General features: G+C 41.8%; 1 protein-coding gene across 10 annotated transcripts in view; it reads left to right on the forward strand.

Moving 5' to 3' along the window:
• Positions 1-13,540, forward strand: part of LOC122878294 (phosphodiesterase 4D interacting protein) — a 106,042-nt gene that overhangs the window by 80,414 nt on the left and 12,088 nt on the right. For all 10 annotated transcript variants that reach the window (XM_044200911.1, XM_044200910.1, XM_044200913.1 and 7 more), the window contains 6 exons: positions 95-272; positions 512-628; positions 1,204-1,669; positions 3,460-3,695; positions 3,848-3,896; positions 12,724-12,992. In XM_044200911.1, coding sequence (XP_044056846.1) covers positions 95-272; positions 512-628; positions 1,204-1,669; positions 3,460-3,695; positions 3,848-3,896; positions 12,724-12,992 — 1,315 coding nt within the window. The remainder of the gene's footprint in view (positions 1-94; positions 273-511; positions 629-1,203; positions 1,670-3,459; positions 3,696-3,847; positions 3,897-12,723; positions 12,993-13,540) is intronic.

Here is a 13,540-nt window from a genome sequence, read left to right on the forward strand (position 1 = left end):
GGGGTCCAGACTCTGCAAGGACAAAAACAGTCCGTGAAAATAAAGCCATCCTAAAACGTGTTTTCTTTATGTCTTTTCCTTCTCTGTCATCCAGGACGGCCTGCACAGCGAGCTGTCAGCCGGTCAGCAGCAGGGCGCTGCGTCCTCTGTGATGAGTGAGAAGACAGTTCACCTGCAGCAGAAGAGCAAAGAGCTGCGGGAGAGGCTGATGGTGTCTGAAGCCACGGTGCAGGCTCAGGCCGAGCAGCTCAAAGACTACAGGGAGCTGCTCAGTGAGTGGACGGACCGATGACTTATCTAAAGTGTTGTGTGATTGCATCTATATCTATTTTGCAAAATAAGCAAAGCAAACATATCAATAATTGAAACAATTCCATAAAATAACACGTCGACCTTAAACTGGCTAAAACAGATGTTGTGAAGTTCATGAAGAGAAAAGATGGATTCCAGTGACGTCAACTGCAAACACACATGGAGTAAAGCTTCTTCTTCTTCTTCTGTGTCTCTGCAGCAGAAACAGCAGTACAGCAGGACAGTAAGCAGATCCAGGTAGACCTGCAGGACTTGGGCTACGAGACCTGCGGCCGCAGTGAGAACGAGGCCGAGAGGGAAGACACCAGCAGCCCAGGTATGTCTGACTGTTACAGAATGGTCTGTGAACTGTTTAATTTCTCTGAGGACTCAACTTCAAATTAATTTTACACAAAGAAAGTAAAGGAAACTAAACCTTTTATTTGCTTTGTTTGCTAAAGGTTAAAGTTATTTAAAAACATACAATATCAATACATTTCCTGGAAACAGTGCTGCTGGTTAGTTGTAGTAGCATCACAAAAACACCAGAGGGCAGCAAAGGACAGCCCTGACAGTAAACAGTACATTGACACATTTAGCTGTTTGCATACATATTTTTCTGTAAACATCAAGCCAAACACACATTTTTAAATACTATATACTATACATACTATAATATTTTATTTATTCTTATGTATTATTTAATCTGGTTTTACTTTTTAGTGTGATTTTATGACTTTCTCCTTTGCTATTTGTGTGCAATAGTTCATGTTAAACTATTAGGATTTATTGCAGGGCTGTTACATTACACTGCATTAGTTTTAGTTAGTGGACCTAATCAGCCTGAGTATATGTGATGGGAGATCAGCCTGATGAATCTGATGAATGTGTGCACTGTTTGTTCCCTGACAGAGTTTGATGACCTGGAGATGTGTACATCTCTGGACTGTGGTTCCCAGTGGTGGCCTGCCAGCAGCAGCTCCACCTTCACTAAAACCACCACCCAGAGCTCCGGTTATGGAGACGAGTCATCTCTCCAGCGCCTCGTCGAGGACCTTCGCTCCCAGCTGTCTCGCTCTCAGGGAGTGATCCGCGGGCTCCAGAGCCGGCTTCGCTCCCTCTCCACCTCCAGCGACTACAGACCCTCCACACCCCGCAAGGTCAACTGGTCCTTCCAGGCCTCGCCTTCCCAGAGCGGAGCGGAGGACGACGAGGGCTGGCAATCATCCGACGGAGGTCCTCTGGCTTCACCCCGTCACCCTCACTCAGACAGGGGCCTGCAGGAGCTGGTGTCCCGCGTGGACGCGCTGGAGGACCAGCTGAGGAAAGGAGGCAAAAAGTCTGTCAGCGAGGACGGAAAGTCTGCCACCTGGCCGGGGTGAGGGACAGGAAACTGCAATTTCCTTTCTTTTAATTTTTTTTTTATTTGGAAAGTTGTTACATATATACATGAACAGAGCAGGGAATAAGTTCTATCTTTTTATTTAAGGTAAAGTAACAGCAACATATTAAATGATCTAAATAATAATTATTAAAAAACTTGAAAAAATAGAAATAAAAAGACAAAATACCTTCATGCAAACGTATTCAAAAGGACATGACAGGATTACATAATTAATCAACTCTGATACATCCTGGCATTTCATTGCTGCTTCCCTCCTAAGATTAGGTTTTTTAATGAATGCATTTTTTGATCCTCCTGTACCCTGTAGAGCTTCTTTTTCAGCTGCTGTGGAGATAGAGACGGGGTTAAATGCACTTCATGGAGATGTTTCACATTAAAAGCAGATCAAGAAAGGGAGGGATTGTGTCCTTTTAGTGCCGAAAGGCTTTTGATGTGAAACATCTGTAGAGGAAGTGTTGTGTTTCATTGATGGTAGCTTAATAGTGATTGAAAATATGGTAAAGTGGGAGTGATTAGAAATCATTAGTGAATGAAAACAGTGTTTCTGGTATAAAAGAGGAAGTGTTTTCAGCAGAGAGGTGAGTATGACATGACATGATGGAAATGGACATTATATCAAAACAACATGTAAACCTGGAGGAAGTGCTGATCACGGTTTGAGATTTTACAGTATAAATGATTTGTCATGAATGGGCTAAAATAAATACTGACATAATCCTGTGATTAAGGTATAAAATGAATAATCTAGAACAAGAAAAGAAGAACTCTACTGAACCATAGCAATCCTCACTGATATGGTTCAGTCTGTACAGGGATCCCTTAATTACTACAGGCATTAAACATCCCATCAGCCTCCACCAGTATCAGTCCATGTTAATCAAGCAGAGCCACAGATGTTTTTATGTAAACTCAGCTGACCTGACAGTCAGAGGGGATTAACTGACATGAGGTTGGGAACACGCTGTCCCATTTGCCATGTGTGACCAAACTGTAGCTTCATTTAGAGGCTGATTCAGTCCTGAAATTTACTGTCAATACACAATGCCCCCGAGCCCAGGGTTTAGAAACTACGCAACAGACATGAGTGTGTATTTTAAATTCTAACAGTGCATATATTTAAGACAAAAAACACCAGTTGGGCATCACAATTTAGGGTAATGCTATTGAGCCAGTTACAGAAACTGAACTTATCGTTGTTCAGAAAGTGTCTCGGACTAGTCATACAGACAAAACTACATTTAAAAAGGGCAGAGGGACATCTGCTATCAAAAGGTATTATTCATTTATATTTCCAAGTACATTAAACATTAGGTTGTACTGACTTGCAAATGGCTCAGTGTAGCTAAGAAAACATTTCTGAGTGCTCGGTAATTGGAATAATTTACCGTTCTTTATTTTTTTTAAAAGCCCACTTTTTTTTTTTAAAACAGCTGAATATTATTTCTAATGAGACTGTCCTGACTAACACAGGATTTACATAGTTAATTGTGACAAAAATAGAAAGAAGAATTTTAATGTTGTATGTTGTTTTTGGCTGGTTGATAGTTGGCATTTGATTATAAATTAAATTGCTGTAGTTCTTTTTCTTCCTGTGGACCCTAGGAAGAGTAGCTGTTGTGCTGGTGACAGCTAATGGGGATCCAAATAATTAACAAAAAATAAACATCAACAGCAGCAATTTGTAGGCTACTGTTTATGTATTACTTCACAGATTGTCATGGTTACTATACGTAACGCTCATTTCTGTTTTTCTCTCTCTGTAGTAAATTCGACACTCTGATCCAGGCTCAGGCCAGAGAGCTGTCTCACCTGCGCCAGCGGCTGAGGGAGGGTCGGGGCGTGTGCAGCATCCTCACCCAGCACCTGGGAGACACCACCAAGGCCTTCGAGGAGCTGCTGAGGGCCAACGACATCGACTACTACATGGGCCAGAGCTTCAGGGACCAGCTGGCTCAGAGCAGCGCTCTGGCACAGCGAGTCAGCGCAAAGATCAGCGGACGTGAGTGGTCTGGCTTTATTAACTTCATTATACACTGCAATATACAGCCAAGATATGGACTTTCAGAAGTGACAGATTTCATTAGCAGGCTGATTAATTTCAAGTGTAACTGAATGTTATTTTACAACCTAATGACATCAGTGCTCCAACAGGAGATCATCCTGAAGATCCAGATGAGAAGACAGAGCTGCTCGCCATCCGGTCAGTGCTCATTCACTTATCTGTGTGTTCACATGTCTTTGTTTCCCTGTTTATGTGTGTTGTGTCTCTGTTTGAATTTCTGCCGTGGTGTCGAGTTCTGCGTAACAGCAGGTTCGATGTTGGTCAGTGGAAAGTATTGGTGTGTGACGCTCGGGCCGATGTTTGTTCCTCAGGGCAGAATAATCAGATGCTCAGTCGATAATGAGTGATGATCTCACTGGATAATTAACGACAGAGCTAATTGGTTCATTAATGATGGAGGAAAAGTGGGGGTGGGCTGTTAGACATCTAACTACCAGAAGGGCACGGATAGGCTAGATGTCTCTCTCAGTGTACTTCCTTAGTGAACTTGCCCTGTTTAAAACCATCCCTACATGTCATTGTGAAGGTCGTGAATCACACGACACAACGTCTGGTTACAGTTTAGCAAGCTAACGTTGGCATGGTAGCAAACAGTTTCCTTATAAAGAGTAGAATCACAGTATTGTCAAGTCAAATTTATTCATAAGCGCGTTTAAAAACGACAGATGTTGACCGAAGTGCTGCACACGTTAAAAGAAACAAGCCGTGAACAGCCGGCACAAAATATATGAAACAGTAACACAATAAAATCAAATATATTTAAAATACAAAATAAATAGAGAATATATTTTTAAAAAACAACACAAATCAAATCCAAAATGTCAAAAGTCAGTCTGATTTAGAAGCCAAAGAATAAAAATGGCTTTTCAAACAGTGTCCACTGTAGGTGAGGTCCTGATGTGGAGGGGAAGGCTGTTCCATAATTTAGGAGCAGCCATAGCAAAGGCCCGATCTCCCCTGTGCTTTAATCTGGACCGTGGGACGACCAGAAGCATCAGTACTGACTAAACCTGATTAGAAAGCGTCATTCAAACCACATGTTTCTGTGCTAACTGGTGAGAAAATATGAGAAAATCTTTGTCTTTTATCTTTGTTCTTCTGTGCCACATGCCTTATTTGGTTTCTTTCACTCATCTTTTTTCTTACACACCATGTCAAGTCTTATTTCCTGCTGCTGGTCGCAGCTGGCTGGACGCCTCATTGGGCCCTTCAGCAACTTGTTAAATCCGGGAAGTTGCTCTGACATCACTGCATTACAAAACCCCAAAGTCCTCTGATGTCACAACACTGCAGGGCAAAGCCATGATTGGGCAACCCTCCACCCACTACCGCTACCGCCACCACCACCCATTCTTCCAAACCATGAAGCTCATTAATTTATGCTGGGCAGTCCTGACCAGCGGGGCACAGCTGATATCCGAGCAAGGGCCTTAACTGTCCACTCGATTGTTCAGCTAATTAGGCGGACAGCAAAAAAAATAAAGAGAGAGATAATGAGAGGACAAAAGGACAGCGCAAGTGAGATCAGGACATACACTGTTATACAAGAGGAACAAAAAAGTCTAAAGTCCTGCTGTAGATTTCTTTGTTTAATACAGAATGAACATACCATTATTCTGTTGCTCTACCAGTAGTGGAGCTAAAGAGGTAGCTCCGGAAATAATATAATATAATATAAATATAATATTTTTATACTATTAATAAATCAGATTGCTATGTGTAATGTGAAAGGTGTTGTTCATAGCGACAAACCCACTGAGAATTCCCACCAACTGCAAATTAACAGAGCCTTTTAGCCTCTTTTAGCTCCTAGTTTTGGTTTTGTGGTACATTTCCTGTCTGGTTCGGTCTCAGTGTTTCCAGCAGCAGCAGTTTTCTGATAAAGCCGCTGTACACTACCTGCTCAGCAGCAAACAGCAGACAGACTCAGCTAGAGACCAGCTCGTGAAGAAAGTGGAACATTTAGCAGCTGAAGAGCCAGATATTTCCCTCAGGAGCTAGCAGAGACCAAAAACACAGCGAAAAGAGAGTGAATATTTAACTTACATTCATCAGGTGGACCCAAAACGACTCCAATGGGATGATCATGTGTCTGATGGATGAGTGAAATAGGCAACTTTTTGCCACAATGACTTTTTAAGGTGATTGTCTGTCAGGGATGTGGGGACCATATTCTTTGGCAGATGAATGACATGATTTAACATTTACTGGTTAAAAGTTAAACATCAAAATCACATCAACCATTGATCCCAAATATCTAGAGGCTCTGGCACAATTTCACCTTCTGTACTTGCAGGGTGCATGAATTACAGTAAGTTAATTTCAGTTCTTTATTGTCCCACTGGGGAAATCCGGCTTGCAGCAGAGCACAGATAAACACTGTGTAAACAATTAGCAACTTTATTATGAGACAGACATCTTGTGTGTCCTTCATTATGGTCCTCAGACAAGACTTTACAAAGAACCTTTAAATAAGTTAAGTATGAAAGGAAAAAAGACAGAAACATATGTGTCATTGAATGAGTTTAGTATTTGGTCATGTGGCTTTAAAACCCGTCATATTTCTGAGCTGGCAGAGAGGTGAAGGTGCGGCTAATGTTGGATGTAAGTGACGCCATATTTGGTCCTCAAACAGTAGAGGTGGGGAGTCGCTGGTATAGAGGAAGTTAGAAGTCTTTTCTCAAATATGCCTCTTAAGATAATATAGCATAAAATTTCTTTGAAAATGCAATATGTTCGAGGACTTACTGAGGCACAAAATAAGATTTTTCCAGTTACTCTAAATAATCTCCAAACCTCAGCAGGAACATCCTATTAGGCCTTACTGGTTAAAGCTTAATGTATATACCCTGTTTTATTAATATTGCAAACACTGTCTCTTTTAGGCAGCAGCTAAAAGCGCAGCTTGTGGTCATCTCTTCTGGATGAGCGATGAACGTCCTGAATGTTCAGTCACTTGTAACACGACGCCTAATTCTGTTTCATAACACAGCTCTTTGATTTTCATACCTGCGTGAGATGAAATCAAATGGCTGCCTGAAAGGTGGAAAAACAAATCACAATTTAGAAATCTTTAACAAACTGACTGAACAAAATGATTTTTAATACGTAAGCTAACACGTGCAAAAAACACATGGCATGGTCCTTTGAGCTCGACCGCTGTTGTTGGGTAGGAAAGGGTGAGTGCTGGGTCAATCCCCAATAAGCAAACAATGCTCTGTGAATAATTAGAGTTGCCCCTCAGAGAGTCAGAGAGAGCGAGAGGCCTGCAGTAACGTAACATCATGTTGTTGCAGCACAGATGGCCGACCAGATGCGAAGGAGAATTATCGAGTGCGTTTTCTGCGACAGCCATCTCATTTAGACTGTCCCTCTGATTCGGAGTGCACATACAGTGTGTGGGGGTTGTAGCCTGTGCATTAACCTATGCATTATCTTAACTCACACTAAGACTGTGTGACATGTGTGTGTAAACATGTAGATGTGCAGACAATCAAGTGGCGATAATGCATGAAAAGATGTCCCGATACAGACAAATAACAATCCTAACTTGACAATTTTATACTACTAATTTGCAGCAGCAAATTTGCTTTGAAAGAAACATGATGCCACCCAGATTTTTCTTTTTTATCAACATAATAAGGAACATTTTAAAAGAATGTTTCTGCAAAATGTTTATTGCCAACATATTTCATTTGTTTTCCCTACAACATCTCTTGTTACAAAAAGCAATATTAACATGTTTAAAAGTCCACACTTGCTTGAAGCAGGAGACAGGATGTGTTAACTTTTCAATATTTAACTAAAACCATGATCATTTCCAAGCGTTAACCAGTGTTTTAGTAGCAGGATGTAGGATTTAACCCCCGGTCCCTGGTATCAATGTTCTGCCCTGCTCCTGAATTGGAAAAAACATGTCTATGCAGCAATTACATTATTTCATCACGTATTTGGCAAATCTGTTCAGTGGTATTTCACAACTGACTAAACCCCTTAAACTTCACTGACTCACCAGTGGGCCAGTCATTAAAAACTTAGGCTGTGCAGCCAAACATTGTTCAGACCCACAGAAATGTATTTTAAATTCTAGTGGAGATCCCAAAGTTTCCAAGTAACCAAATCTTGCAGGCTGAATTTTGGAGAAATGATTCTTCTATACTATTTTCATGGTGCAGACGTAAAACACGTCGTGGATTTGAATATTTCACTTAGTGTAAGCATTATATAGCTTCAGTGAAGATCTGGAATAAGCTGATACACCTCATAAACTGTAGGGAACAAAAAGATTTTTCCCACCTTTAAGCTACTTAAGGGGAAAGAAAACTGTAAGTGAATGTTTACAGGCGCCTGCCAGTCAATGGAAAACAAATATGTTCCTTGACTTTGGTATAATTAAATATACATTATGTGTATGCATGTCTATATACTGTGCGAGTGTGACGGCACTCATGGCGTAATGCAGCTGAGGCTTTTGCTGGCTGCGTTGAGCTCGGGGCATGTTGACATGGCTTAACAAGGTTAAGTTATTAAGTCCTCCTATGGGGAGGGAAATAGGTCAGGAGCAGCTAAATGCAGAGAGAGAGAAAGAGAGAGTTAGAGCGAGGGGAAACGTGAGGGGACGCAGCAGAGGGACGTGGCTCGGCAGAGAGAGAGCTTCTGTCTGCTTCGGTGTGTCAGGAGGAGCACATGGTGCTAAACATCCAGCTCTGATCTGTATTATGTAAGGTTTACTCATCAGAAACCTGGATTTCTTTATTTGTGGACAGATGATAATGTGGTCTTGACTTGAATTTGTCTGCTTTTTCACCTACTTACTTGAGTATCAGTTCTTGGATTTTCTTCAAGGATCTAAAGTTTTCTTCTTGTGAGAATCATCCTGAAGCTTCTTCTTCCAATGTGGGACACCACACTTATTTACGAATTCACTCTTGCATCAGAGAGGAAGCATGCGTTTTGTTTGCTGGTGGACAGATGTGCTCTGAAAACAAACAAGCAGAAGAAAGTGGACGTGTTGCTTTGTGGATGATCATTCATTCAGCTTGTTTCTCTCTTTCTCTGATGGGCAGTGCAGCGTGAATGCACGAGCCCTCGAGATCCAGACATCTGTTTATACGCGCATCCCTCTTTCCCCTCTCCTCACTCTTCGCGTTGCTCTTTCGTAACTACATCTCTTCCTCGGGGCTGCTGCTGCAGCAGTTGCTGGTGGTATAGGCTGTGTCCAGAGTGGGAATATACGAGGCTTTCCTTTGAGGGCACTATTTAAGACTCATGTTAGGACCAGAGACAGGGAAAAGTAGAAAGAGAAAAGGAGAATTTTAGCAGAGTTGCAGACAAAAAAAGGAGAAAAGAGGGAGACCAAGAGTGCAGCTGCAAGTTTCCTCAGGCAGTTGAGTCACCATAGAGCTAATTATAATAATAATTTTTGTATTTAAGCATTTAAATTCATTTCATGCTTCACCTCATCACACGCTGGTGGGGTAAAATCTCAAAACTGTGCTTTTGTTTGAGCTGCACTCGGGATACAACTTGCTTGATCTATGCTGGCAGCTGTTCTCGTTCCTATCATCAAACCATCAGACTGATCGGCTGTGGTTGGACGTCCCGTTGTTGCCACTAATGCATAAATCCTTTAAATCTGCTGTGTGAATGGACATTTTTCTGGCTTCGGTCTGCACCTTCCACATGCTCGTTTTTGTATCCTTGCCGTTCTAGCTACCTTGGAATCTGATTTGGGATCTATTTGGGTTACCACTTGTGGTCCTAGCCCATACACCCACAGGATCTGTGTGTAGGTGTGTGTGAGCCACCAAAATCCATCTCCCTGGGAAGCCTGAACCTAATCGGAGGATTTGCTCTGCTTTTCACCTGATCGCCCATACACTCCGTCATCCCTCCATCCCTTTATCCCTTGCTCACGCTGTGCCTGTCCACCGTACCTGCTGTCATACGCAGTCTGGGGTCAGGACCTCGGAAGCTAAGCTAATGAGCCACGCTCGGTTACCTCTGGAGACACGGCTGGGAGTAAAAACTGCAACAGAGAAAGTTTTAACCGACCCAAGAGTCTGAGAGAGAGGAGAGAAGACAGGGGAGGGATGGTCAGTCAGTAGCCCAGGGAGAGGGCTGTCGGCCGGGGAAGCCGAGGGGGCTGAAGGTGGCTGATGGCTCCTTTGTGGAAGTCCATGCTGTCGAAAAGCAGCCCACTGTACAGAGACTCTCTGTTCTCCTTCTCTCTGTGGGAGTGGAAGGCTCAGGAGAGAGAACTACTGCTGCTGAAGAAACTCACCGACAGGGAGAGGAGAGCACTGCTCGCACAACTCAACAAGTAAGACGGACACACAAAGAACATGTGACAACAATAATGATAACTTTTTTGTGTAGCACTTTTCAAAACAACATTACAATGTTCTTCTTTAAAATAAAAATAAGTTAAAAAGTGAATGTCTCATGTCTGCGCATTAAGCACAGACAGTACACTACAACTTAAGCTGTTTCCCGCTGCTTCCAGTCTTTATGCTAAGCTAGGCTAATCATGTCCTGACTCCAGCTTCGTACTTAACACATCCTCTGCCCTCCCTATTTGTGATGGTGCACAGCTATGTAGCAAGCTAAACACACTTTCCATTAAAGGTTGAAGACAGAACTTAGCCTTTGTAATTTTTATTGGAAGCAACTGTGAAAACAATATTAGACAACAAGTTAGTTAAATAGTGATTTAAGAGATGAAATACCACAAACATTAGTTAGACCAAAGGTACAGTAACAAAGAAAACAAAACAGTATAGACTAGCTGTCAGGTTAGTTACATTGTACCTCTTGACAGGAAGAAACAAAAATCAAGCTCAAGTCCACACAGGAAGTACAAGATAGTTGTATAAGATTATAGTAAAACGATTAAAATACATAATAGTTTGGCTTCCTAGAATGTTGAATTAGCAACACATTAGCCTGAAACAGCTGATATAATAGCTAGCTTGGTTAGCACTAAGCTCATTGCAGAAAAAACAAATTAACAAGATAAGACATAGATAAAAGATGCCTGTTAATATTAATAATACATGTACATGTTCATGTACAGGTTAAACAAATGAGACAGAATGTGTTAATTGGTAAGGAGCTGAGGTGGTGTATTTTTTAACTTTGGGCAGAGCCTTGCTAGCTGTTTCTCCCTGCTTCCAGTCTTTATGCTAAGCTAGGCTAACCACGCCATCTGATTCCAGCTCTGTAACGCAAAGACATCACGTTGATATTGATCGTCTCATTTCACTCTCTGAAGGAAAGTAAAGAAAGTGTATTTTTTAAAGGTATATTTTGCTACATTTGAAGTCTCATCTGTTTGGAAAGAAAATACAAGATGTGTGTGTGTGTGTGTGTGTGTGTGTGTGTATTGCACGTGTGTGCATCAGCCTGTCATTGATTTAGATGAATGACCTTCACCTCAGCATCTGTGGACCAACACGTCACTGTTAATTAAATCAGCTGCAGGGGACACACTGCATGCGCAACTCGTGTCATTATTTGTGAGTGTTGTTTGTCTTGTTGTCCTTCCACCTTCCTCTCCATGTCTGCCCTTCCTGGTTTTCCATTCAGGCATTTCATGTCAGTGTAAATATCTTATTCTTGTGAGAGTGTGAGTCTGCATTTTTACCTGTATGATGTCATGCAGTGTCATGTATGCGTAAGTCACTAAGAGGCTTCCCTAAAGCAACACGATGCGGTCAGCAAAGCCTCAGTGGGACAGTCCAGATCAGCAGGCAGGTGACTCATTAACTCATTAATGTTTGTTATCCTTTAAGTCACAGAGCAGCTAATACAGCTGCAGATTCTCTCTGTGCAGTAAAGGTTGATTTTTTTCAGTTTTACAGATTTTCATTTAAAAAAAATACGTGGATGGAGCAGTTTGATAATTTAACTGATTTACAGCAGAATTTTATGTTTGCACGTATGGTGGCCAAGTATGAAACAAAACCTGATCTGACAGACCAGTGCAGGAGCAAGTTAAGGCACATTTTAATGAATAACTGGTTTTATCTACACCAGCTGTTCCTTACAATAAATATGCCATGAACTAAAGATCTATAACTAGTTCTTGTAAACACATTCACACACACACATGTTTAATGACCGTTGACTGAATGCTTCTTACGGTTTACATTTACAGAGCCATTAATTATAGAAATGACTAACATCAAAGTGAACTGAAGCCAAAATGTGAGAATTTTTGATCCATTGAATCTTTGCTGAAACTGTCAAAATCAAATCACTCTTGCACATAATAATAATAAACACATGAAATAATTAAACCATCATCACTAAACGAACAGCAGTTATGTTTTAAGTATCTGACATGTGGTTAAAATAAGGTTCTGCAGCATAGAGTTCTCTGAATTTGGAAAAAGAAGGAACTCTAACAGCCATGTGTAAAGTCTGCAGTGCTGGTGATTTAAATGTTATTCTTTAGAGTATTCTAACGGCTTTTTATGATATTTTGCTTTATTATTTTGTTGATAAAACACTAATGTTGCTGTGAATCTTATTTGTTTGTCTTAATGCAGAATTATTGAAGCATAATCTTTTTTGGACCTGGTTACCTGGATCGGGTATCACTTTGACTATCACTGAGAGCCAAGCTTCCTTTTACAAGAACTCTGATCAAACTCATACACTTACACTCACTCACCCCTGGGAGCTGCCCAGTGCATAAGTCATAACTCCACTGGAGCAGTTGGGTTTTGAGAGCTTTGGGGGGGCAAGAGCTGGTCTTTCACTTTCCCCACCCAGATTTATCCCGCTGGTCTGGGAATGGAAACGTAAAACCTAAACCAAACTGTTTGTGGTCTGGAATAAAGTAAATGGACTGACTTGACTGATAACTAAAACACATATTAATTATATATATATGTACTCTATCTGTGTGTGTGTGTGTGTGTGTGTGTGTGTGTGTGTATGTGTGTGTGTCTGTGTACAGGCTCAGTAAGGAGCTGCAGCAAAAGGACAAGGTCATCGAGTCTCTCCGCGCCAAACTAAACCAGCACCACCACCATCATCACCCTCATCGCTCTGACACGCCCTGCAGCAGCCATGCCCTCTCCGACACCACCAGCCAATCAGATTGCATGTCCTATGTGTCTGATGAGCATGGATCCACGAATGAGGACCTGGAGCTTTGCTCTGATGTGGATGCTGCCAGCGAGCTCGGTCAGAAGGAAACACGGACTTCTACCAGACTCAGCACAGGTGAGAACATGGCACCCTTCACCCAGCTTCGGATGTATTGGTACACTGCTGCATAAAACATGCAGTACCTGAATGGTATATGTGCAAGTGGAGAGAAAAGGAGTCAATACAATAATTGATACAACCAAATATTGTCAACAAATTCCATGAAAAGACCAAAACCAACAGTATGTTAGTCCGTCTCTCAATACTTGCCTGTCTGTGACTCTCAGCTCCAAGCCCACTGGTTCCTACTTAAGATTGAATCTTTTTTTTTAAAAAGTGCATCTGTTGGGGACTATTTCCAGCGGCGGATGAATCCACATGTGGTGCTGTAGTGAGTGTTTGGGGCAGCAGGACGGTGTGTGTGGGGCTGAGTCAGAATAAACTACAGTGTGTGTGTTCATGGTGATGAAGGAACATGTCACCCAGTGCAGCAGAGCGGCTCACTGATGTGTTTTTAATAGTTTTTGGACAGCAATGGAGAAAGAAGATCCATCAGGCTGTGATTCACACACAATACATTCACTGCTGGTTTGGGTCAGTACATGAGATTTGTTGACAATAAC

Source organism: Siniperca chuatsi, linkage group LG6, assembly GCF_020085105.1.
Source record: "Siniperca chuatsi isolate FFG_IHB_CAS linkage group LG6, ASM2008510v1, whole genome shotgun sequence".
In the NCBI taxonomy this organism is placed as follows: domain Eukaryota; kingdom Metazoa; phylum Chordata; class Actinopteri; order Centrarchiformes; family Sinipercidae; genus Siniperca; species Siniperca chuatsi.